The 25,749-nt window shown below is 42.3% G+C and overlaps 1 protein-coding gene across 11 annotated transcripts in view; it reads left to right on the forward strand.

The window, feature by feature from the left end:
* Positions 1 to 25,749, forward strand: part of EHMT1 (euchromatic histone lysine methyltransferase 1) — a 152,562-nt gene that overhangs the window by 18,700 nt on the left and 108,113 nt on the right. The window contains exon 1 of one of the 11 annotated variants that reach the window (XM_082403134.1): positions 16,677 to 17,017. The exons of the other annotated variants lie outside the window; for them this stretch is intronic. Within the exon in view, the coding sequence (XP_082259260.1) occupies positions 16,964 to 17,017 (54 nt within the window). The 5' untranslated portion in view covers positions 16,677 to 16,963. Of the gene's footprint in view, positions 1 to 16,676; positions 17,018 to 25,749 lie in introns of those variants that run through there. 11 annotated transcript variants of the gene reach the window in all.

Raw genomic sequence — 25,749 nt, forward strand, 5'->3', positions numbered from 1 at the left:
CCTTATGAATTTTAGGAACAGGTTGATATCTGCAAAAGAGCCTTCTGGGATTTTGATAGGGATTGTGTTGAATATGTAGATCAATTTGGGGTATTTCCATCTTAAGTCTTGCAATCCATGAATACAGGATGTGTTTCCATTTGCTTAAGTCTTTAATTTCTTTTTTAAGGAAATATTTATTTATTTATTTATTTTGGTTGCGCCGGGTCTTAGTTGCAGCATGCTTGATCCAGTTCCCTGACCAGAGATCAAATCCAGGCCCCCTGCATTGGGAGTGCGGAGTCTTACCCACTGGACCACCAGGGAAGTCCCTTTTTGATGTTTTTGTAACAGAATTGTTTTCTTAATTTCATTTTTAGGTTGTTCATTGCTAGTGTATAGAAATCTGATTGATTTTTATATATCGATCTTGTATCATGCAGCCTTGCTGAGGTTGTTCATTAGGTCTAATAGTTTTTTTGTGGGTTCCTTTGGATTTTCTGTATACTAGATCATGTTGTCTGGGAATCAAATTAGTTTTACTTCTTCCTTTCAAATCTGGATTCCTGTTATTTCTTTTCCTTGCCTAATTACTATAACTAGAACCTCTAGTAAAATGTTGAGTAGAAGTGGTGAAAGTAGTCATCCCTGTCTTATTCCTATTTTTGGGGGAAAGCATTTAGTCTTTCACTGTTAGAGTATGATATTAGCCTTGGGTTTTCATAGATGCCCTTTATCAGTTTGAGGTAGTTCCCTCTATTCCTAATTTGTTGAGTGTTTTTATCAGAAAGGGGTATTGGATTTTGTTAAATGCTTTTTCTGCATCTTTTGAGATGATCATACGATTTTTTTCTTTTATTTTCTTAATGTGGTATATAGTACATGATTTCATATGTTGCACCAACTCTGTGTTTCTGCAGTAAATTCACTTTGTCATGGTAGTGAATCCTTTTTACATCTTGTGGCGTTTGGTTTGCTAGTATTTTGTTGAGGATTTTTACATCTGTATTCATAAGGGGTATTATATTGGCCCATAGTTTTCTTTTTTGTGTGATGTCTTCGTGTGTTTGGTGTCAGTAATACTGGCTTCATAGAATGAGTTGGGAAGTGTATTCTTCTCTTCTGTTTTTTGCGTTTGTGAAGGGTTTGTTCTTTAAATATTTGGTATAATTCACCTGTGAAGCCATTTGGTTCTGGGCTTTTCTTTTTTTAAAAAAATTAATTAATTAATTATTTTTTGGCTGCATTGGGTCTTCGTTGCTGCGCACAGGTTTTCTCTAGTTGCGGTGAGCGGGGGCTACTCTTTGTTGTGGTGTGTGGGCTCCTCATTGCTGTGGCTTCTCTTGTTGCGGAGCACGGGCTCTAGGCGCATGGGCTTCAGTAGTTGTGGCACACGGTCTCAGTAGTTGTGGCTCTCGGGCTCTAGACCGCAGGCTCAGTAGTTGTGGCGCATGGGCTTAGTTGCTCCGCAGCATGTGGGATCCTCCTGGCCCAGGGCTTGAACCCATGTCCCCTGCCTTGGCAGACAGATTCTTAACCACTGCTCCACCAGGGAAGTCCACTGGGCTTTTCTTTGTTGGAAATTTTTTTCTTTTTTGGCTGTGCCTCACGGCTTGTGGGATCTCAGTTCCCTGACCAGGGATTGAACCTGGGCCATGGTAGTGAAAGCCCGAATCCTAACCACTAGGCCACCAGGGGGAACTCCCTGTTGGAAGTTTTTTGATTATTTAATCTCTTCACTTTTTATAGGTGTTCAGGTTTTCTAATTATTCTTGAGTCATTTTTTTAAAAAAATTAATTAATTAATTAATTTATGGCTCTGTTGGGTCTTCATTTCTGTGCGAGGGCTTTCTCTAGTTGCGGCAAGTGGGGGCCACTCGTCATCGCGGTGCGCGGGCCTCTCATTATCGTGGCCTCTCTTGTTGCGGAGCACAGGCTCCGGATGCGCAGGCTCAGTAATTGTGGCTCACGGGCCTAGTTGCTCCGTGGCATGTGGGATCTTCCCAGACCAGGGCTCGAACCCGTGTCCCCTGCATTGGCAGGCAGATTCTCAACCACTGTGCCACCAGGGAAGCCCTTGAGTCATTTTTGGTGTTTTGTATCCTTCTAGGTATTTGTTCATTTCTCCTAGGATATCTATTTTTTTGGCATACAGGTGCTTATAGTAGTTTCTATAGTATTTCCTTTTTATTTTTTAGAGGGTTGGTAGTAATATTCCCTCCTGACTTTAATAATTTGAGTCTTCTCTCTTTCTTGGTCAGTCTAGTCAAAGGTTTGAGTTATGCTGAAGTTGCAAAGAAGTAACTTTTATTTATTTGGCTGCACCAGGTCTTAGTTGCGGCACGTGGGATCTTTGTTGCAGCATGCGAACTCTTAGTTGTGGCATGTGGGATCTAGTTCCCTGACCAGGGATCGAACCTGGGCCCCCTGCATTGGGAGCATGGAGTCTTAGCCACTGGACCACCAGGGAAGTCCCCGCAAAGAAGTAACTTCTGATTTTGGTGATTCCTTATTGTTTTTCTGTTCTCTGTTTTATTTATTTCCACTCTAATCTTTATTTTCTTCCTTTTGCTTGCTTTGGGTTTTGTTTTCTTTTTTCTAGTTTCCTGAGGTGGAAGCTTAGGACCTTGGCATGAGTTCTTTTCTGATACAGAAGTTTAAATCTATACTGTTTCCCTCAAAGTGTTTCCTTCCTGTGTAGTAGGTTGAATTATGTTCCCCAGAAAGGTACATTGAAGTCCTAACTTCCCAGTATCTCAGAACGTGACCTTATTTGGAAATAGGGTCATTGCAGATGAGTTCAGATGAGGTTGTAGGGTGGGTCCCTGATTCAGTATGATTGGTGTCAGCATCAGAGAGAATGCCTTGTGAGCATAGACCTGCACAGAGGGAAGACGATGTGACGATACCCAGGAGGATGGTGGCCATCTGATTGGAGTGTCTACAAAGCAAGGAATGCCAAGAATTGCTGGTGAAAACAAAGGCTGGAGAGGCAAGGAGGATGCCTCCCCTAGAGCCATCAGAGAGGGCATGGCCCAGCTGGCACCTTAACTTTGGACTTCTGGCCTCCAGAACTATGAGACAATGAATTTCTGATGTTTTAATCCACCCAATTTATGGTATTCTGTTATGGCGGCCCTAGAAAACCAAAACAAGATACTGGACTTCCCTGGTGGCTCAGTGATTAAGAATCCACCTGCCAGTGCCGGGGACACAGGTTCGAGCCCTGGTCTGGGAAGATCTGATTTCACATGCCACGGAGCAGCTAAGCCCATGTGTCACAACTACTGAGCCTGCGCTCTAGAGCCCACGAGCCACAGCTCCTGAGCCCGCACACCACAACTACTGAAGCCTGTGAGCCTAGAGCCCGTGCCTCACAGCAAGAGAAGCCACTGCAATGTGAAGCATGCACACTGCAGTGAAGAGTAGCCCCCGCCCACTGCAATTGGAGAAAGCCCATGCACAACAGTGAAGACCCAATGGAGCCAAAAAAAAAAAAAAGAAACAGAAACAAAAAACAAAACAAGATGCTTGCTATAAATTTTGATATGTTGTGTTTTCATTTTTTTTTTTGGTGTGAAATATGTTCTGTTTTCCCATGTGATTTCTTTGACCCATGGGTTATTTAGAATTGTGTTGTTTAATTTCTAAATGTTAGGTATTTCCTGGATTTCCCTGTTTTGTTGATTTCTAATGTAATTCCACTATGGTCAGAGGACATACTTTAATTTCAGTTTGTTTAGATTTGCTAGATTTTTTTTTAATGGCTATATTATATTCTGTCCTGGGGAATGTTTGATGAACACTTGATCAGAATGTGCATTCTGCAGTCCAGGTGTGCCAGGTGGGATGGCCCATAGTATTGAGTCTTCTTATCCTTCCTCCTTTTTTTTTTTTTAGTTACTGTATCAGTTACTGACAGTAAGGTAAGGTTTTGGAATCGCCAACTGTTGTTGAATTTTCTTTTCCTTTCAGTTGTCAGGTTTTGCTTCGCGTATTTTGAGGCTTTGTTGTTAGTTGTGCATGTATTTATGTTGTTATATCTACCTGTTGTTTGACCCTTTTGTCATTGTGAAATGTCCCTCTTTGTCTCTAGCAATATCTCTTGTTTTAAAGTCTGTCTTGTCTGATACCAGTATAGCCACTTAAGCTCTCTTATACTTTCTATTTACATTGTACACATTTTTCTGGCTTTTACCTTTAATCTCATGGTGTCTTTCAATCTAAGGTGTGTCAACATACAGTTGGATCATTTTTTTTTTTAATCAGTCATCAATTTTATACACATCAGTGTATACATGTCAATCCCAATCGCCCAATTTAGCACACCACCATCCCCACCCCACCGCGGTTTTCCCCCCTTGGTGTCCATATGTTTGTTCTCTACATCTGTGTCTCAACTTCTGCCCTGCAAACCGGTTCATCTGTACCATTTTTCTTGGTTCCACATACATGCGTTAATATATGATATTTTTCTCTTTCTGACTTACTTCACTCTGTATGACAGTCTCTAGATCCATCCATGTCTCAACAAATGACTCAATTTCGTTCCTTTTTATGGCTGAGTAATATTCCATTGTATATATGTACCACAACTTCTTTATCCATTCGTCTGTCAGTGGGCATTTAGGTTGCTTCCATGTCCTGGCTATTGTAAATAGTGCTGCAATGAACATTGGGGTGCATGTGTCTTTTTGAATTATGGCTTTTTCTGGGTATATGCCCAGTAGTGGGATTGCTGGATCATATGGTAATTCTATTTTTAGTTTTTTAAGGAACCTCCATATTGTTCTCCATAGTGGCTGTATCAATTTACATTCCCACCAACAGTGCAAGAGGGTTCCCTTTTCTCCACACCCTCTCCAGCATTTGTTGTTTGTAGATTTTCTGATGATGCCCATTCTAACTGGTGTGGGGTGATACCTCATTGTAGTTTTGATTTGCATTTCTCTAATAATTAGTGATGTTGAGCATCTTTTCATGTGCTTCTTGGCCATCTGTATGTCTTCTTTGGAGAAATGTCTATTTAGGTCTTCTGCCCATTTTTGGATTGGGTTGTTTGTTTCTTTAATATTGAGCTGAATGAGCGGTTTATATATTTTGGAGATTAATCCTTTGCCCGTTGATTCATTTGCAAATATTTTCTCCCATTCTGAGGGTTGTCTTTTCGTCTTGTTTATGGTTTCCTTTGCTGTGCAAAAGCTTTGAAGTTTCATTAGGTCCCATTTGTTTACTTTTGTTTCTATTTCCATTACTCTAGGAGGTGGATCCAAAAAGGTCTTGCTGTGATTTATGTCAGAGAGTGTTCTTCCTATGTTTTCCTCTAAGAGTTTTATAGTGTCTGGTCTTACATTTAGGTCTCGAATCCATTTTGAGTTTATTTTTGTGTATGGTGTTAGTATTCTAATTTCATTCTTTTACATGTAGCTGTCCAGTTTTCCCAGCACCACTTATTGAAGAGACTGTCTTTTCTCCATTGTATATCTTTGCCTCCTTTGTCATAGATTAGTTGACCATAGGTGTGTGGGTTTATCTCTGGGCTTTCTATCTTGTTCCATTGATCTATGTTTCTGTTTTTGTGCCAGTACCATATTGTCTTGATTACTGAAGCTTTGTAGTATAGTCTGAAGTCAGGGAGTCTGATTCCTCCAGCTCCGTTTTTTTCCCTCAAGACTGCTTTGACTATTCGGGGTCTTTTGTGTCTCCATACAAATTTTAAGATGATTTGCTCTAGTTCTGTAAAAAATGCCATTGGTAATTTGATAGGGATTGCATTGAATCTGTAGATTGCTTTGGGTAGTATAGTCATTTTCACAATATTGATTCTTCCAATCCAAGAACATGGTATATCTCTCCATCTGTTGGCATCATCTTTAATTTCTTTCATCAGTGTCTTTAGTTTTCTGCATACAGGTCTTTTGTCTCCCTAGGTAGGTTTATTCCTAGGTATTTTATTCTTTTTGTTGCAATGGTAAATGGGAGTGTTTCCATAATTTCTCTTTCAGATTTTTCATCATTGGTGTATAGGAATACAAGAGATTTCTGTTCATTAATTTTGTATCCTGCAACTTTACCAAATTCATTGATTAGCTCTAGTAGTTTTCTGGTGGCATTTTTAGGATTCTCTATGTATAGTATCATGTCATCTGCAAGCAGTGACAGTTTTACTTCTTCTTTTCCAATTTGTATTCCTTTTATTTCTTTTTCTTCTCTGATTGCCGTGGCTAGGACTTCCAAAACTATGTTGAATAATAGTGGTGAGAGTGGACATCCTTGTCTCATTCCTGATCTTAGAGGAAACGCTTTCAGTTTTTCACCATTGAGAATGATGTTGGCTGTGGGTTTGTCATATATGGCCTTTATTATGTTGAGGTAGGTTCCCTCTATGCCCACTTTCTGGATAGTTTTTATCATAAATGGGTGTTGAATTTTGTCAAAAGCTTTTTCTGCATCTATTGAGATGATCATATGGTTTTTATTCTTCAATTTGTTAATATGGTGCATCACATTGATTGATTTGCGTATATTGAAGAATCCTTGCATCCCTGGGATAAATCCCACTTGATCATGGTGTATGATCCTTTTAATGTGTTGTTGGATACTGTTTGCTAGTATTTTGTTGAGGATTTTTGCATCTATATTCATCAGTGATATTGGTCTGTAATTTTCTTTTTTTGTAGTATCTTTGTCTGGTTTTGGTATCAGGGTGATGGTGGCCTCATAGAATGAGTTTGGGAGTGTTCCTTCCTCTGCAATTTTTTGGAAGTGTTTGAGAAGGATGGGTGTTAGCTCTTCTCTAAATGTTTGATAGAATTCACCTGTGAAGCCATCTGGTCCTGGACTTTTGTTTCTTGGAAGATTTTTAATCACAGTTTCAATTTCATTACTTGTGATTGGTCTGCTCATATTTTCTGTTTCTTCCTGGTTCAGTCTTGGAAGGTTATACCTTTCTAAGAATTTGTCCATTTCTTCCAGGTTGTCCATTTTATTGGCATAGAGTTGCTTGTAGTAGTCTCTTAGGATGCTTTGTATTTCTGTGGTGTCTGTTGTAACTTCTTTTTTTTCATTTCTAATTTTATTGATTTGAGTCCTCTCCCTCTTTTTCTTGATGAGTCTGGCTAATGGCTTATCAATTTTGTTTATCTTCTCAAAGAACCAGCTTTTAGTTTTATTGATCTTTGCTATTGTTTTCTTTGTTTCTATTTCATTTATTTCCGCTCTGATCTTTATGATTTCTTTCCTTCTGCCAACTTTGGGTTTTGTTTGTTCTTCTTTCTCTAGTTGCTTTAGGTGTAAGGTAGTTTTTTTTTTTTTTTTAAGTATTAGCACCTTTAATTATTATTTATTTATTTATTTGGCTGTGTTGGGTCCTCGTCTCTGTGCGAGGGCTTCCTCCAGCTGCGGCAAGCGGGGGCCACTCCTCATCGCGGTGCGCGGGCCTCTCACCATCGCGGCCTCTCCCGTTGCGGAGCACAGGCTCCAGACGCGCAGGCTCAGCAGTTGTGCCTCACAGGCCTAGTTGCTCCGTGGCATGTGGGATCCTCCCAGACTAGGGCTCGAACCCGTGTCCCCTGCACTAGCAGGCAGACTCTCAACCACTGCGCCACCAAGGGAAGCCCAGGTAGATTGTTTATTTGAGATTTTTCTTGTTTCTTTAGGTAGGCTTGTATAGCTATAAACTTCCCTCTTAGAACTGCTTTTGCTGCATCCCATAGGTTTTGGATTGTCGTGTTTTCATTGTCATTTGTCTCTAGGTATTTTTTGATTTCCTCTTTGATTTCTTCAGTGATCTCTTGGTTATTTAGTAACGTATTGTTTAGCCTCCATGTGTTTGTGTTTTTTACGTTTTTTTCCCTGTAATTCATTTCTAATCTCATAGTGTTGTGGTCAGAAAAGATGCTTGATATGATTTCAGTTTTCTTAAATTTGCTGAGGCTTGATTTGTGACCCAAGATGTGATCTATCCTGGAGAAAGTTCCATGCGCACTTGAGAAGAAAGTGTAATATGCTGTTTTTGGATGGAATGTCCCATAAATATCAATTAAATCTATCTGGTCTATTGTGTCATTTAAAGCTTCTGTTTCCTTATTTATTTTCATTTTGGATGATCTGTCCATTGGTGTAAGTGAGGTGTTAAAGTCCCCCACTATTATTGTGTTACTGTCGATTTCCTTTTTTATAGCTCTTAGCAGTTGCCTTATGTATTGAGGTGCTCCGATGTTGGGTGCATATATATTTATAATTGTTATATCTTCTTCTTGGATTGATCTCTTGATCATTATGTAGTGTCCTTCCTTGTCTCCTGTAACATTCTTTATTTTAAAGTCTATTTTATCTGATATGAGTATAGCTACTCCAGCTTTCTTTTGATTTCCATTTGCATGGAATATCTTTTTCCATCCCCTCACTTTCAGTCTGTATGTGTCCCTAGGTCTAAAGTGGGTCTCTTGTAGACAGCATATATATGGGTCTTGTTTTTGTATCCATTCAGGAAGCCTGTGTCTTTTGGTTGGAGCATTCAGTCCATTCACGTTTAAGGTAATTATTGATATGTATGTTCCTATGACCATTTTCTTAATTGTTTTGGGTTTGTTTTTGTAGGTCCTTTTCTTCTCTTGTATTTCCCACTTAGAGAAGTTCCTTTAGCATTTGTTATAGAGCTGGTTTGGTGGTGCTGAATTCTCTTAGCTTTTGCTTGTCTGTAAAGCTTTTGATTTCTCCATCAAATCTAAATGAGATCCTTGCCGGGTAGAGTAATCTTGGTTGTAGGTTCTTCCCTTTCATCACTTTAAGTATATCATGCCACTCTTTTCTGGCTTGTAGAGTTTCTGCTGAGAAATCAGCTGTAAACCTTATGGGAGTTCCCTTATATGTTATTTGTCGTTTTTCCCTTGTTGCTTTCAATAATTTTTCTTTGTCTTTAATTTTTGCCAATTTGATTACTGTGTGTCTCGGCGTGTTTCTCCTTGGGTTTATCCTGTATGGGACTCTCTGCGCTTCCTGGACTTAGGTGGCTATTTCCTTTCCCATGTTAGGGAAGTTTTCGACTATAATCTCTTCAAATATTTTCTCTGGTCCTTTCTCTCTCTCTTCTCCTTCTGGGACCCCTATAATGCAAATGTTGTTGCGTTTAATGTTGTCCCAGAGGTCTCTTAGGCTGTCTTCATTTCTTTTCATTCTTTTTTCTTTAGTCTGTTCCGCAGCAGTGAATTCCACCATTCTGTCTTCCAGGTCACTTATCTGTTCTTCTGCCTCAGTTATTTTGCTATTGATTCCTTCTAGTGTAGTTTTCATTTCAGTTATTGTATTGTTCATCTCTGTTTGTTTGCTCCTTAATTCTTCTAGGTCTTTGTTAAACATTTCTTGCATCTTCTCGATCTTTGCCTCCATTCTTATTCCGAGGTCCTGGATCATCTTCACTATCATTATTCTGAATCCTTTTTCTGGAAGGTTGCCTATCTCCACTTCATTTAGTTGTTTTTCTGGGGTTTTATCTTGTTCCTTCATCTGGTACATAGCCCTCTGCCTTTTCATCTTGTCTATCTTTCTGTGAATGTGGTTTTTGTTCCACAGGCTGCAGGATTGTAGTTTTTCTTGCTTCTGCTGTCTGCCTTCTGGTGGTTGAGGCTATCTAAGAGGCTTGATGGGAGGCTCTGGTGGTGGGTAGAACTGACTGTTCGATAATGACCTAGTCACTAGCACAGCTATGCGACAGCAGACCTCCAACATAGGGGCTGGCAGCTTATCCCAGGGGCCCAGGAACACCAGCCATGTATCCTCCGTGCAGCAAGCTGCATCTGACCAGGACCCCCGCACAGGAGCAGCAGACCCAGGACCGCCCAGACCTTGTGGGAGAAGCTCATTTGCTTTGTGCTTGTTCTGGAGCCTCGGCCTGAGGGGCAGGCAGCTGGTTTGACACACACTTGGAGGCCTACAGGGCGCCCGCCGGGATGGAGACGAGGGCGCTGTCTTCACGCTGCTGGATCATGTTTTTTTAATCCATTCAGTCAGTCTCTGCTTTTTAGTTGGAATATTTAATCCATTTGCATTTATTGTAATTGCTGAAAAGGTAGGATTTACATTATTTGGTGTTTGTTTTCTGTAAGTGTTATGTCTTTTTGTTTCTCTTTTCCTCTATTACTTTCTTTTTTTTGTTAGATATTTTCTAGTATACCATTTTAATTCCCTTATTGTCTGACTGTATTTTTAAAATTTCTTTCTTTATTTCCCTGGGGATTACCAATTAATGTTTTAATTTATAATAGTCTAGTTTGGATTATACTAGTGTTATTAAAATGTATACATCAAAAAATTTGCTGCTTGTGGTGGGGGGGGAGGGATAGTTAGGGAGTTTAGGATTGACATGTACACACTGCTGTATTTTAAAATGGATAATCAGGGACTTCCTGGTGACGCAGTGGTTAACAGTCTGCCTGCCAGTGCAGAGGACACGGGTTTGATCCCTGGTCCGGGATGATCCCACATGCCGCGGAGCAACTAAGCCCATGCGCCACAACTACTGAGCCTACGCTCCAGAGCCCGCGAGCCACAACTACTGAAGCCCACGTGCCTAGAGCCCGTGCTCCACAACAAGAGAAGCCACTGCAATGAGAAGCACGCACACTGCAACGAAGAGTAGCCCTCACTCACCTCAACTAGAGAAAGCCTGCGCACAGCAATGAAGACCTAACGCAGCCCAAAATAAATAAATTAGATAAATTAATTTAAAAAAAATAAAAATGGATAACCAGCAAAGACATACTGTATAGCACAGGGAAGTCTGTTCAGTATTGTTATAACCTAATTGGGAAAAGAATTTGAAAAAGAATGGATACATGTATATGTATAACTGAATCACTTTGTTCTACAGCTGAAACTAACACAACATTGTTAATCAACTATACTCTAATATAAGAAGTTGGAAAAATACAGAAAAAAATTTGCTGCCATATAGCTCCATTTCTTTTTTTTGTTTTTAATTTTATTTATTTATTTATTTATTTTTGGCTGTGTTGGGTCTTCGTTTCTGTGCGAGGGCTTTCTCTAGTTGCGGCAAGCGGGGGCCACTCTTCATCACGGTGCGCGGGCCTCTCACTATCGCAGCCTCTCTTGTTGCGGAGTACAGGCTCCAGACGCACAGGCTTAGTAATTGTGGCTCACGGGACTAGTTGCTCCGCGGCATGTGGGATCTTCCCAGACCAGGGCTCGAACCCGTGACCCCTGCATTGGCAGGCAGATTCTCAACCACTGCGCCACCAGGGAAGCCCTAGCTCCATTTCTTTTGTCCTTCTTGAATTGTTGTTGTCATATAAATTACATGTCTGTTCATTGTATGCTCATCCACACAGATTTACAATGATTGCTTTATGTAGTTGTCTTTTAAGTCATGTAGGAGAAGAAAAGAGTTACAACTAAGAATACATTTATACTGTCTTTAATATTTATTTATGTAGTTGCATTTTCCTTTTTAAATTTTTGTTTTATGTAGTTTTAAAAATTAATTAATTAATCAATGGCTGCGTTGGGTCTTTGTTGCTGCGCAGGCTTTCTGTAGTTGCGGTGAGCGGGGGCTACTCTTTGCTGCGGTGCGCAGGCTTCTTATTGCAGTGGCTTCTCGTTGTGGAGCATGGGCTCTAGGCATGCGGGCTTCAGTAGTTGTGGCTTGTGGTCTCTAGAGCACAGGCTCAGTAGTTGTGGCACACAGGCTTAGTTGCTCCGCGGCATGTGGAATCTTCCTGGATCAGGGCTCGAACCCGTGTCCCCTGCATTGGGAGGTGGATTCTTAACCGCTGCACCACCAGGGAAGCCCCTTACCTGGCACATTTTTAGGTGATTTCTGTTGTATAGCTTAATGTAAAAGGAGAAGGAGGCAGAATTGGCTTATGGATTTTTTTTTATGGTGGTGGCTCAGGTTGAATCCTTTAGGAATTAACTGGCTTCAAAGTATAGACAGGAACCATTTGTTCAATCATTTGTTCCTTTATTTGTTCATTTTTATAACAAACATTTAATGCCTTCTGTGTGTCGGCTTCTGAATTGGGAGTCAGATGAGACTAAACATGGTGCCTTGTCTCTGTGGAGGTCCTTGTGTTCTAGTTTTGAGAAAGACACACAGTTACACAGTTTGATAATTGCTATTAAAAGAGAGCAATTGCTATTAAAATTGCTCTCAAGAGAGAGAAGGTGTAGGAGCAGCATAGGGGAAATGCCTTCCTGTTGGGGTGCTTAGGGAGGGCTCCCGTGTGCTCATTCCTGCCTCAGGCTGAGACCATGGCTCTCTGGCTCAGGAATCCAGATGGAATCTTGGCGAAGGGTTGGCTCCTGCACATGTTCAGACTGGAGTGGAGAGGTGGCTGCCACCTACCTCCGACAAGCTGGCCACGGCCCCGTGTGGTTTGTGAACATTTGACGTTTGTCCACACCAAACTGAGATGTGCTGTAAGTGTGAAGTGCACACTGGATTTCAGAGGCTTTTGAGATGTCTTGTGCTTTTCAGGGGTACTGTCTTTTTTTGTTTCTTTTGTTTTTTTTTAATTGGTTACATGTTGAACTGGTAACATTTTAGATATGTATTGGGTTAAATAAAATATATCAAAATTAATTACTCCTATTTCTACTTTTTAACATGGCTGCTGGAAAATGTAGAATTATACTTGTGGCTCATACTGTGTTACCGTTGGATAGTGTTGCCCTGGGCTGAAGACATTTCGAGTTTGTCTTAACTTTGGCCCATCTAGGACAAGAATTCTGCAGTCTAGGGGGAGAATGACAGGTTAATTCTCCAGGAAGAGGGCTAAAGAGTAAGGGTTCTGAGTGGAAGGCGGGAGGAATGTGCCCGTTGGGGTGAGGGGAGCCCTGGCTTGGGCAGAAGCCGGCAGTTAGGATGTGGGTTGGCGGCGGCCGCCTGGCCTGGGTCAGGGCTCAAGTGTGGGTCAGAGCGGCTGGAACAGAGTGATGTGGGACCAGTGTGCCGCTCTCTTGTCTGTGTCTGCAGCCCTGCCAGGTGCGTGTGATGGGAGTGGGGGCTTTTGTTCCTGTTATTGCCGCTGGCCTCGAGCACTGAGGGGTTGGAACAGTAGACGTCTCAGCTGCTTTTCAGCTTGAACATCCTGTCATCCTTGGACATCCGCATTCTCAAATGCGGGTATTTGTGTGCACGTGCTTCGTGACCTTTCTGTAAATTAAATCCCAGTTACTCAGACTTCATTCCATCTTTGCTGTTTCCAGGACCTCCCAGGCCTGCCCTTTGAGGCGGTTCTGAGCAGGGCACCATTGACCTAGGTGTTGCCAAATCCATTGGTTGGTTCTCCTTCCTTTTACTGGCCCTCATGACAGCATTTGACATTCAAATTCAAGAAAAAAGGAGTGATTAGTTATCTTCATTTGGCCTCCAGATCACCTCACTCTGCTGGTTTTTCCTACCAGTTGAGCCTTTCTTTTTGGTCTTGTTTGCAGGACCCATGCCCTGAGCCTGACCTGTAGATACTGAAGGGCCTTGGGGATCTGTCCTGGTGCCCTGGTTCCGTGTCCTCACGCCGAGCCGTCTCTGACCCCAAGCCGCACCTTTGCCTGCCCCCAGGTTGGGGACATGCTGACTGAGAGCTTGGAGGGCGGGTGGGCACCTGCAGCCCAGTGTGAAACGCCAGCACTCCCTGACCTCTGAGCTCTGCTTGTCCCACTGTGGCCGGTGCCACCTGTTTCTCAGGGATGCAGTGGGTCCACCTTTAGCACATCCTCTGCCCTCATGGGGGCTGCCACTGGGGTCTCAGCCTGCCTCCTCTCCCTGCTTCCCGATGGCCTGGGCTCTGCTCAGAGGCCTGGGCGTCCTCGTCGTGTTTCTGCTCTGCAGGCAGCCTTCCTGTGGCTTCCATGCTCTTCACCAGGGCTGACAAGGCCTTGTGTGGCATCTGGCCCTAGGCCGCCTGCCATCTCTCCTGCCTCTTCCCCCGACTCTCTGCACTCCAGGCCCGGCGGCCTCCTGGCCCTGCCCTGCCTGCTCCAGCGTCTCCTGCTTCCTTTGCCTGACTGCGCTCTCACCCCGTGTAGTTGCTGTGTGCTGGGAAACCGGGTCTCCGGGCCTGGCGAGTTGTGCCAACCTAGACCAGTTGGGTGCTTGGGAAGCTCTGAGGTGGCCCTTGCAGCCGCTGCCTTGGCCCTGGGAGTCTTCAGTTAGAATCCTTGACTGTTTCTGCTTGTTGGTTAGAGGCTGTCTCTGAAGGTTGTTGGCAGAGATGTGACTCTAATGAGAAATTTGCATGCTGACTCTTTAGTTGTAGGAGTTTTTATAATAGGACTTGACCTGTTTTTTTGTTTGTTGTCAGCTTTTAAACCTTTATGACCTGACCTGCTGAATCTGTTGATTAAAAACAAAGGTAATCTTTTCCCACAGTGAAGTCTTTCATTCTTAAGCCAAGCTCTTCTAACAACAAGAAAGTTACCTACAGTTTTGAATGTAAACTTGGGTAATTAAAAAGCTAAAAATTAAATTGTACATCAGAGTAGTAACGCTAAAGGTTTTTTCTCAACTTTTTATTCTGAAAAGCTTCAGACCTTTATGGAATGTCAAAGAATGTTCAGTGAGCACTCATGTACCCTTCACCTGGATTCATCGCTTACTCCATCACGAGTCTTTCCCTCTGGGACATGCTGTTGTTGTTTTTAATGAACCATCGGAGAGTGAGTTGCAGACGTCATGACCCTTCTCCCCTGTTTTTCAGTGTGTATCTCCTGAGAACAGGGAGCTTCTCATATAGCCACAGCACAGTGATTAAATTCAGGAAATTTAACAGATGGTTAGTCAGTACTGTTAACATCAGGTGTTAGATTCAGGTGAAATAGTTTTGACTAGAATGCTACACAGGTGACCTTGTGGACTTTTTGTTACGTTGGGGGTTACAGGTCAGTTTGTCCTGATCCTGTTGACCCCGCAGTTTCCTTGGTTGGTGAAGAGGGTGTTACTGCCTCTTTTCTTCTTCATGATTCATCAGTAAACCATTTCTCTCATTCCTTCTCATTTATCAGCTGATGGTCTTCTTTAAGAAGAACTTTCTTTCCCTCTTTGTACCTCACTTTTTTGGTATTGCTACAGAGTATTTATTAAACATGTTATAATCTATTTTTTTATCATTTTTCTTTTTGATGTTGAAATTATCCCAGATGTGGCCAATTGAGCCCTTCAAGCAAGACTCTGTGTCTTTTTTTTTTTTTTAATTATTTGGCTGCACCGGGTATTAGTTGTGGCATGTGGGATCTCCATTGCTGCATGCAGAATCTTCGTTGCAGCATGCGGGATCTTTAGTTGCAGCATGTGGTATCTAGTTCCCTGACCAGGGATTGAACCCGGGTCCCCTGTGTTGGGAGCGCAGAGTCTTTTTTTTTTTTTTAAATTAATTTTTTTGGCTGCGTTGGGTCTTCATTGCTAAGCGCGGGCTTTCTCTCGTTGTGGCACGTGGGGGCTACTCTTCGTTGCGGTGCGTGGGCTTCTCATTGCCGTGGCTTCTCTTGTTGCGGAGCACGGGCTCTAGGCGTACAGGCTTCAGTAGTTGGTGGCACGCGGGCTCAGTCGTTGTGACTCACGGGCTCTAGAGCGTGGCCTCAGTAGTTGTGCATGGGCTTAGTTTGCTCTGTGGCATGTGGGATCTTCCCAGACCAGGGCTCGAACTCGTGTCCCCTGCATTGGCAGACGGATTCTTAACCACTCTGCCACCAGGGAAGTCCCGGGAGCGCAGAGTCTTAACCACTGGACTGCCAGGAGAGTCCCAAGATTGTTTGTATTTTAAACATGATTCCAATTAGTTTTTGAGCACCTTCTTACTTTGTGGGATAACAAAATTATAAGAGACTATTTTGTACAATTGTTGGCAGATAAATACGAAAACCTAGATGAAATGGAGACTGTCCTAGGAACATATAATTTACCAAAATTTACTGTAGTAAAGATAGCATGTCAGTTATTTATTGCTATGTAACAAATTTCCTCAGATTTAGCAGCTTAGAACAACACACATTTGTTATCTCACACTTCTGTGGTCAGGACCCCAGGCTGGGCCCTCTGGGTCAGGGTCTCCTAAACAGGCTGCAAACAGGAAGAGCTGTCTGAGTTCAACTAGGGTGGGATCTGCTTCCAAGCTTGCAGTTTGTCTGTCTTAAACCTACCCATTCATACTTCCCTCCCTATCTGTCTGTCTGTCTGCCTATCTCTCTCTCCCTCTCCCTCTCTCTCTCTTACTTAGTTGGAAACCCTGGAGACATTCCCACCAAGGTCAGTAACAAAGTTAGGCTGCTTATCGTCTCCACGAATCTTTAACATTTTGTTGTTGGGATTAAGCCATATAATCAGTTAAGAGAGCTATTGGAGACGAAAAATTAGAAAGTAAGTGGTAAAACTGTTTGTAAGTGAGATAACTGTACCTGGACAACCTAAGAGAGTCAGTGCTAAAATGCAGACAGTGAAATCGTTCAGTAAAGGAACTGGGTATAAAATTGACATATGAAAGTCAACAGCCTTCATATGTAGAAAACAGTAACCCATTTATAACAACACAAAAGATAAAGTAAATGAAATGAGTTTAATAATGTGCAGAATTTATATGAGGAATAGTATAAAGCACTCCCACAACGAGAGACCTGAACCCTGGAGAGACAGTTCTTGTTCTTGGACATCATGAAAGTGTTAATTCTCCGAAATTACTATACAGGTGTGCCTTTGTCCTTGTGGAAATACTGACAAGGAATCATTGACGGCTCTACCCTTCCTCACGTCTCACATCAGCCCATCGGAAAATCCTGCTGGCTGTGCCCTCAGAACAACTTCCGCTCTCACCACTGTCTCTCACGGCGTCACTGCTTGGGTCCAGTTCACCATGGTGCCTTTCTTGGATTGTAGTGGTCACCCCTTAACTGGTCTTCCGAGTTTTTCTGCTTCCCATGCTGTACCTACCCCATCCATTCTTTGCCCGAAAGTCAGACAGATCCTTCATACATTATGTTGGAACTGCTCAATATCTTCACTGTGATAGTAGATCGGCCAGCTAACCAGGTGAGAAAACTGTGCAGAACCTAACACACACACACACACACTCACGTGTGAATACAAGTAAAAGTGAGGAAATCTGAATAAGGTTGGTGGGTTGCCTGGTTATGATATTATGCTGTAGTTTTGCAAAATGGTACCTTTAGGGAAACTGGACGTTAGTGGGTTGAATGGTGTCCTCCTAAATTCATGTTCATCTGGAATCCCAGGATGTGCCCTTATTTGGACATAGGATCTTTGCCAGTGTAATTTATTAAGAATCTGGAGGTGAAATCATCCTGGACTTAGGGTGGTGTTCTTGACTCCAATGACACAGACACAGGGAAGACGGCCATGTGACCACACAGGCAGTGATTGGAGCAATGCCTCTGTAAACCGAGCAGTGTGGAGGGTTGCCACAGCCACCAGAAGCTACTGGAGCCTTCAGAGGGAGTGTGGCCCGACCAACACCTTGGCTTTGTATTTTTATTTTTTTAAATTTTTGGCCACGTTGGGTCTTTGTTGCTGCACGCGGGCTTTCTCTAGTTGCGGCGAGTGGGGGCTACTCTTCGTTGCGGTGTGCGGGCTTCTCATTGCGGTGGCTTCTCTTGTTGTGGAGCACGGGTTCTAGGCTCACGGGCTTCAGTAGTTGCAGCACACAGGCTCAGTAGTTGTGGCTCGCGGGCTCTAGAGCGCAGGCTCAGTAGTTGTGGCACACGGGCTTAGTTGCTCCACGGCATGTGGGATCTTCCTGGACCAGGGCTTGAACCCGTGTCCCCTGCATTGGCAGGTGGATTCTTAACCACTGCGCCACCAGGGAAGTCCCCAACACCTTGATTTTGGACCTCTGACCCTAGAACTGTGAAAGGATAAAAACAGATTTGTTTTAAGCCACCCAGTTTGTGGTACTTTCTTACGGCAGCCCTGGGAAACTAATACACTGGGCAGAGTGTACAAGGAGGTCTATGTGTTATTTCTTACACTTCATGTAAATCGACAGTTATCTCAGTAAGGGATTGTTTACAGTTTCCACAGCAACTGTCTCATTTTATATTCCCATCAGCAGTGTCCGAGGGTCCAGTTTCTTTATGTCATTACCAACTCTTGTTATGGTGCATCTTTTCATTGTCATCATCTTAGTGGGTGTGAGACTGTATCTTGTGGTTTTGATTTGCATTTCTCTAATGACTAATAATGTTCAGGATCTTCTCATGTGGTTATTGGTCATTTGTCTTTGTTGGAGAAATTTCTGTTCAGATCCTTTTCCCATTATAAAATTGGGTTGTCTTTTTATTATTAAGTTGCATATGTTCTTTATATGTATATTACAGATGCAGGTTCCTTATCAGATATATGACTTGCAAATATTTTTTCCCATTCTGTGGGTTGTGTTTTCACTTCCTTGATGGTGTCCTTTGAAGCACAAACATTTTTAATTTTGATGAAGTCCCGTTTCTCTGTTTTTCTTCTGTTGCTTGTGCTTTTGGTGTCGTATCTCAGAAGCAGTTGCTAAATCCTAGGTCATGAAGATTTGTGCCTATGTTTTCTTCTTAGAGTTTTACAGTTTTAGCTCTTATATTTAGATCTTTGATCCATTTAAAGTTAATTTTTGTACATGGTATCAGGTAGGGGTCCAACTTTATTCTTTTGCATGTGGCAGTCCCAGCACCATTTGTTGAAAAGACTGTTCCTTCACCATTGAATGGTCTTGGTATCTGTTGAAAATCAGTTGACCATAGATGTATGGATTTATCCCTGGACTCTATATTCTATTGATCAAATGTCTATCTTTATGCAAGTATCACACCATCTTGATTACTGTAGCTTTGTAGGAAGTTTTGAAATGGGGAAATGTGAATTCTCCAACTTTGTTTTTCTTTTTCAAGATTGTTTCGGCTATTCTGTGTCTCTTAAGTTTCCATGTGAATTTTAGGGTCAACCTGTCAATTTTTACAAAGAAGCCATCTGAGATCCTGATAGGGATTGTGCTGGGTTTTCTTTTAAATGTAATTACCCCTGAGTGGAGTCATGTATATATAACTAATGTCAGGAGACACAAGCAAATGTTTGGTGATATACAAATGGAGTCGCAGACCAACAGACATAATGGGGATTGGGTCCCAGTGGGATGGGCCAGACTGGGGAATATAGAGAGGGAGGCACACAGACCTGAAGACTGGTGTAAAGGCCAAGGTGTGTTATTGGATAGACAGACCCTGGGAGGTGTCTTTGTGGTTGGTAAGTGTAGGGAACAAGCACGTGGGACTGAGCCTCCAGGGTGGTGAGAGTCCGGGAGGGGTGGTGGGTGCTGCCGATGATGGTTCTTCATACAAGCCAGTGTGAGGTGGGGGGCAGAGGCAGGTGTCAGGGACCCTCGGTGTGAGGTGAAGTCAGTAGGAAGGAACATGTCAGTTGTTTTCAGCTGGCAGCCTTGCTGGTGTAGGCTGGTCAAAAAGACCAAAAACTATTGTTAGCCATGGATCCAGGAGTCTCACTGATAGGGCTTTACCTAAAGAGAGGACGATGCTTTGCATGTGTTGGTGCTCATTCAGTATGGTTGAGTAATGAGTGGATGAGTGTACGGTAATCATCACTTACGGAGACATTAAAGTAAAGTGTCTTTTAAAGTAATGATGAATTGAAAAATCACAGATGGTCAATGATAGAGAAGCTGGATGAAGTGTTCTACGACCGTTAACGTGGTGACTGGAGATGTCATGCATGTTTAAGGGAAAATCACTGGTACGGATCAGTCATGTGAAATGTGTACGTGTGAGGAGAAACTGGAAGGAAATGAAAAATTTTGAGTTAAGGTGGTGATGGTTGTTTCAAAATTTCCCTTTACTGTTACCTTCCTAATAAACAAAAACATCGGCTCCGTACTAATCTGTAGGAAGGAGCTCAAACTGGCTTTCTTTTCCTTGACCACCTTGGCCCCAGGCTTGGCCCAGAGTGGGGGCTGGGATCGCACCCCGAAGCAGGGCTGTGGAAGGGGTCCCACTGAACCTCTGGCTGCTCGTCCTCCACCTTCCTCTGCTCAGTCAGCAGGTGCCTGCCTGGAGCCTGCCGTACCCTGTCGCCCTTGGTGCGTAGCAGTGAGCTGGATCGACAGACGCCTGGATACCAGCAGGGCACCCGGCTGAGGGAGAGCAGACAGGAAGGGTGGGGAGGCAGGTGGCCCTGCGGTCTCGGGGATCAGCGGGGAGGCCAGCGCTGCCGCAGTGAAGTGAGGGTGGGGATCAAGGTCGCGGCCTGGCGTCTCTGGGTGGAATGGAGGTACTGCCTTCCGCTTGGACAGGGCCCTTCTTGTTGCGGCTTGAGCCTAGACTGAGGGGGCGAGGGTGCTGGTGGGAGAGAGGAAAGGCTGTTGCGTGGCTCAGGGCACAGGCCTTGCTTGGTGAGGGAGTTAGGAGAAAGGGCAGTTTCAGGATCTATTTTGAAGATGGGAACTGAGGGGGAGGTCAGGACGAAGGCTTGAGAAGTCAGATTCCAGAAATATGTTGAAGGTAGAGCCACGTGATGGATCGGTTGTGATTTGTGACATGGAAAAGAGGAAATCAGATTCTTGGGGTTGTGGGCCTGAGCTGAGATGAAGTCCACCCCGGAGGAGCTGGTTTGGGGGAGATCACCAGCTTGGGTGGGTACCTTGTGTGTTTGTCCATCCACTGCAGCCTCAAAGCCTGTCCTGTGGTGAGAGACTTGCTCTCCAATAGGAATGAATCTCCTTCTAGACTTTTCTGCACCTTTACATGCATATGTAGACTATATTATGCATTATACATGTAAATGTTAGTATATAGTACGTATAGTTTTTTTTTTTTTTTTTACTATCTATCTATCTGTCTATTTATTTATTTATTTAGGCTGTGCTGGGTCTTAGTTGCGGCATGTAGGATCTTCAGTTGCAGCATGCATGTGGGATCTAGTTCCCTGACCAGGGATCGAACCCAGGCCCCCTGCATTGGGAGTGCAGAGTCCTAGCTGTTGGACCACGAGGGAAGTCCCATATAGTTTTGTTTTTTTTAAATTAATTAATTAATTAATTAACTAATTAATTTTTGGCTGTGTTGGGTCTTCGTTGCTGCGCGTAGGCTTTCTCTAGTTGCGGTGAGCGGGGGCTACTCTTCGTTGCGGTGCGCAGGCTTCTCATTGTGGTGGCTTCTCTTGTGGAACATGGGCTCTAGGTGCGTGGGCTTCAGTAGTTGTGGCTCATGGGCTCTAGAGCACATGCTCAGTAGTTGTGGTTCACGTGCTTAGTTGCTCCGCGGCATGTGGGATCTTCCCGGACCAGGGCTCGAACCCGTGTCCCCTGCATTGGGAGGTGGATTCTTAACCGCTGCACCACCAGGGAAGCCCCCATATAGTTTTAACTGGATTTTTTTCATACTTCTCATTGTTTTCTAAAAATTGTTTCCTTTTACTTTTCTACCATAAGGTTTTACCAAGTCCAAAGTACATAACATTCCTAATGGTGTTTTTTAGCATTTACAAGTTTTTTTTCTTGGGGAACAGTTTTCTTTTTATTTTATTATTTTAAAATATTTATTTATTTTTGGCTGCATTGGGTCTTAGTTGTGGCACACGGGCTCTTTTGTTGCAGCGTGTGGGCTTCTCTCTAGTTGTGGCACACGGGCTCAGTATTTGCGGTGTGCAGGCTCTCTAGTTGTGGCACGTGAACTCCAGAGTGCGTGGACTCGGTAGTTGAAGCGTGTAGGCCTAGTTGCCTCGCGGCATGTGGGATCCCAGTTCCCCGACCAGGGATCGAACCCGCATCCCCTGCATTGGAAGGTGGATTCTTAACCCCTGGACCACCAGGGGAGTCCCTTTATTTTTTTAAGTTGATTTACAATGTTGTGTTAGTTTCAGGTGTACAGCAAAGTGATTCAGTTATACGTACGTGTTTATCTATTTTTTTCAGATTCTTTTCCCTTATAGGCTATTATAAAACATCGCGTATAGTTCCCCGTGCTATACAGTAGGTCCTTGTTGGTTACCTATTTTATATATAGTAGTATGTATATATTAATCCCAAACTAGCATTTAGAAATTTTAATGTCATGTTATTTTCTTGAAAATTAAGGCCTAAAAATTTGTCATTGAATTGAAACAAAATATATAAACATTTTTTTCACATAAAACAAACATTTTCATTATAAATATTTGGTTGAATGCTCAGAAATTGCCATGTAAGTTTTTATAAAGATTGTGTGAAAGAAATCTTAAAGAGCTACAAAAAAAAAAAAAAAAAGATATTTAAGTAACATTTGTTTTTTACATTAATGCAAAGAAAATTGCTCATAATTTCATGACCCAGATAACCTCTCTTGACACATTTAAGAAATCTGTATAATTACATTATAAATCTCTGGAGAATTCGGATGTCATTCTGAATCTTGTGTTCAGCTTTCCCTGTGCTTTTTACAGTTTCATTGCACTAATTTGTATTCTTAAAATGTAGGTATTTCTATTTTAATAGTTTTAAATTTTATAAAGATAGTAATTTTCTGGGATTTTCTTTTTCACTTGATGTGATCTTGCGAAGATTTATTCATATTGCATATTGTTGTAATTGATTTATTTTATCTGCTTTCTAATCTTTCACTGTGTGAAAACACCCCAGTTTTTCCATCCACTCTCCCATTGAGGGACATTTCAGTTGTTTCCAGGGTTGATTTTCTTTTTTCTCTTTTTTTTAAAAAAAAATTTATTTATTTATTTATATTTTTGGCTGTGTTGGGTCTTCGTTTCTGTGCGAGGGCTTTCTCTAGTTGCAGCAAGCGGGGGCCACTCTTCATCGCGATGCGCGGGCCTCTCACTATCGCAGCCTCTCTTGTTGCGGAGTACAGGCTCCAGACGCACAGGCTTAGTAATTGTGGCTCACGGGACTAGTTGCTCCGCGGCATGTGGGATCTTCCCAGACCAGGGCTCGAACCCGTGTCCCCTGCATGGGCAGGCAGATTCTCAACCACTGCGCCACCAGGGAGTCCCTCTCTTCTTTCTTTTTAAAAATTGTGGCCCCCAGTGCTATGAACATTTCTGTGCTCTTCTCTGGGGTGTCTACCTAGGAGTGGAATTGCCCGTCGCTGGCTGTGTAAAATGTTCAACTTCAGGAGAGATTGCAGAGCCGTTTGCAAACGGTTGTGTTGGTGGGTCCCCCACCCCAGTGTGCATGGATCCTGTGTCCCTCTCCTCCCATGCCAGGCCTTTTGCTTTCAGTCATTTGAATGTGTGTGAATGGCATCTTACTATTGTCTTCATTGGTATTTCCTTGATCACGAATTATGTTGGACATCTCGTGTTTATTGACTGAATGTATTTCCTTTTATTGTGAAATGTCTGTAGATGCCACTGGTCTGCTTTTTGGCGCTTTGTGCTTTTCTTATTATTTTGCAGTTCTTTGTATATTCTTGGCGTTAATTCTTTGTTAGGTGTGGGTATTGTGAATATGTTCTCCTAGTTTTACAATTAGTTGTTTTCATATTTTAAGAAACCTGCCTTTATCTCGCAGTCTAAAAGAAATTTACTTAGATTTTGAACTTGTAGCTTAAGTTGTGTTTTTGATGTTTAATTCCTTATTTTTTCTAGAGTTGGCTTTTTTCTTGTATTTAAAATTTTTAAAAAACCGTATGAGTAGTGGTTCAGTGTCACCTTTTTCCATTGGCTTTGTTGTTTTTTCTTAGCTTCAGGGATTGAGCAAGTCTTCTTTTCTCCGCGAATCTGACACAGCACCTCCCAGAGCTCACATGAGCCTGAGGCTCCTTCTGGACTTAGGCCTTCCATACACCCTGGGAGCGCCACTGCCCTGTGCTCCTCTCCTTCAGAAGCATCCTGGATGTGTTTGGCCATTTATTCTTCAGTATAAGCTTTAGGATCATCAAATTTGATGAAAAATTATGTTGAGATATTAATTGGAATTGCATACTGGGTCTGTAGATCAATTTGATGAGAATTGACATCTTCCCAATATTATGCCTTCCTATTGGTGAATATAGTATATCTCACTATTTCATTTAGTTAAAAAAAAAAACTCAGTGAAACTGTATTTTTCCTGTAGAGGTCTTGCCATCTTTTGTAGGTTTATTTCTAGATAACTGATGATTCTCTGATGCCATTGTAAATGGCATCTTCTCTTTAATTGTATGTCTTCTCTTTAATTACCATGTCTAATTGTTCACTGATGGTGTATAGCAAGGCAACTAACTAACTGATGATTTAACCTTATATCTAGTCACCTTGCTAAGCTCTACTGTTGTTTCTAGTAATTTGTAGGTCATATAATAACAAATAATAACAGTTGTAGTTCTTCCTTTCTGGTCCTCAGGCTGCAAATTTCTTGTCTAACTGTATTGGTTAGGACTCCCAGTACAATGTTGAATGGACGCGAGGTCCTTGTTCTTGGTTGTATTTATTTTTATTAGTTAATGAACTGTCCAGTTTGAGATGATTTCAAACTTAAAAATCTTACACAAGTAATACACAGAATTTCCATATGCCCTTCACCCAGATTCCCCAGGGGTTGCCATTTTACCACATTTGTTCTATCATTCTATTCCTCTGTCTAGTTTTTATTTGCTTTTCATGATCGTTCCTTTTTTTTTTTTTTTTTTTTACAATTTTATTTTATATTATTTATTTATTTGGCTGCACTGCATGGCTTGCGGGGTCTTAGTTCCCCGACCAGGGATCAAAGCCACGCCCCCTGCAGTGGAAGCGTGGAGTCCTAACCACTGGACTGCCTGGGAATCCCCCTTTATGATCATTCTTGATTTTGAAGGGAATGTTTCCAGTATTTCCTCATTTAGGATGATGTTTACTCTATTAGTTTTTAATATTCTTTATCAGGGTAAGGAAGATTCTCTTCTATTCCTGATTTATTGAGTTTTAAAAATCATACTTGGTATAGAAGCTTTCATCTGTATTTATAATAGAAATTTCCACTCATTTTATGATTTTCTTCCTTCTCATTTCTTGGATTTATTTTATTGTTCGTTTGTACCTTCTTTAGGTGAATTTGTCATTAGCGCATTAATTTGGGGACTTTTTTTTTCATGAAGCTGCAGTCCACAGGCTCTGTTGTGGTAGTTTCTTTGGGTGTGAGGAGGCGGGGTAATGGGGTGAGGAGACCATATGGCTGGTTAGACAGATTAATGTCAAGGTCCTAGTTTTGTTGTGGTTTGGTGGGCTAATGGGTCCTTACTGCACAATTAAAAATAATTGAATGAGTGAAGAAAAGCATGGTCTGGTGGTGACAGTGCGTCATGTACGGAGTTGGATTGATCAGAATTCCTAGTACATTTGAGGTCCAAAAGAAGAAACAAGAACAAAAAAAGTTAACTAGTAAGAAAGGGTGCATATTGCAAAGTAACCTTCCATCTCATCTCCCTTTCTGCTTTAATCTTACTTACAAAGGTCGCGCTATTAATACTTTCTTATAATTCCTTCCAAAAAGATTTTTATTCACATGCTGGCATCTATTCTTGCGGGGATCTCGCAGACGCCCCATTCTGTACCTGACCTTTGGCTAGTCACCATGATTTTCCCACAGTAACACGTGGCTTATTCTTATACTTTTCAGGAGCCTTTTAGTATTGCCTTGTAGGGATGTAGCAATTTCTGTAACTAGTTGGATATTTAGATTGTCTAATGAAGAAAGAAGGCCGAGTGAATTTCCTTGTTACTGTGATTTGGAGAGCTTTTCCAAGTGTATCTTAGAGTAAACTAAAGAGTAGAATTGCTTTGCCAAGGGATATGTGTGTTTT

The sequence above is a fragment of the Balaenoptera borealis genome, assembly GCF_965194805.1.
Source record: "Balaenoptera borealis genome assembly, chromosome: 8".
NCBI classification, from domain to species: domain Eukaryota; kingdom Metazoa; phylum Chordata; class Mammalia; order Artiodactyla; family Balaenopteridae; genus Balaenoptera; species Balaenoptera borealis.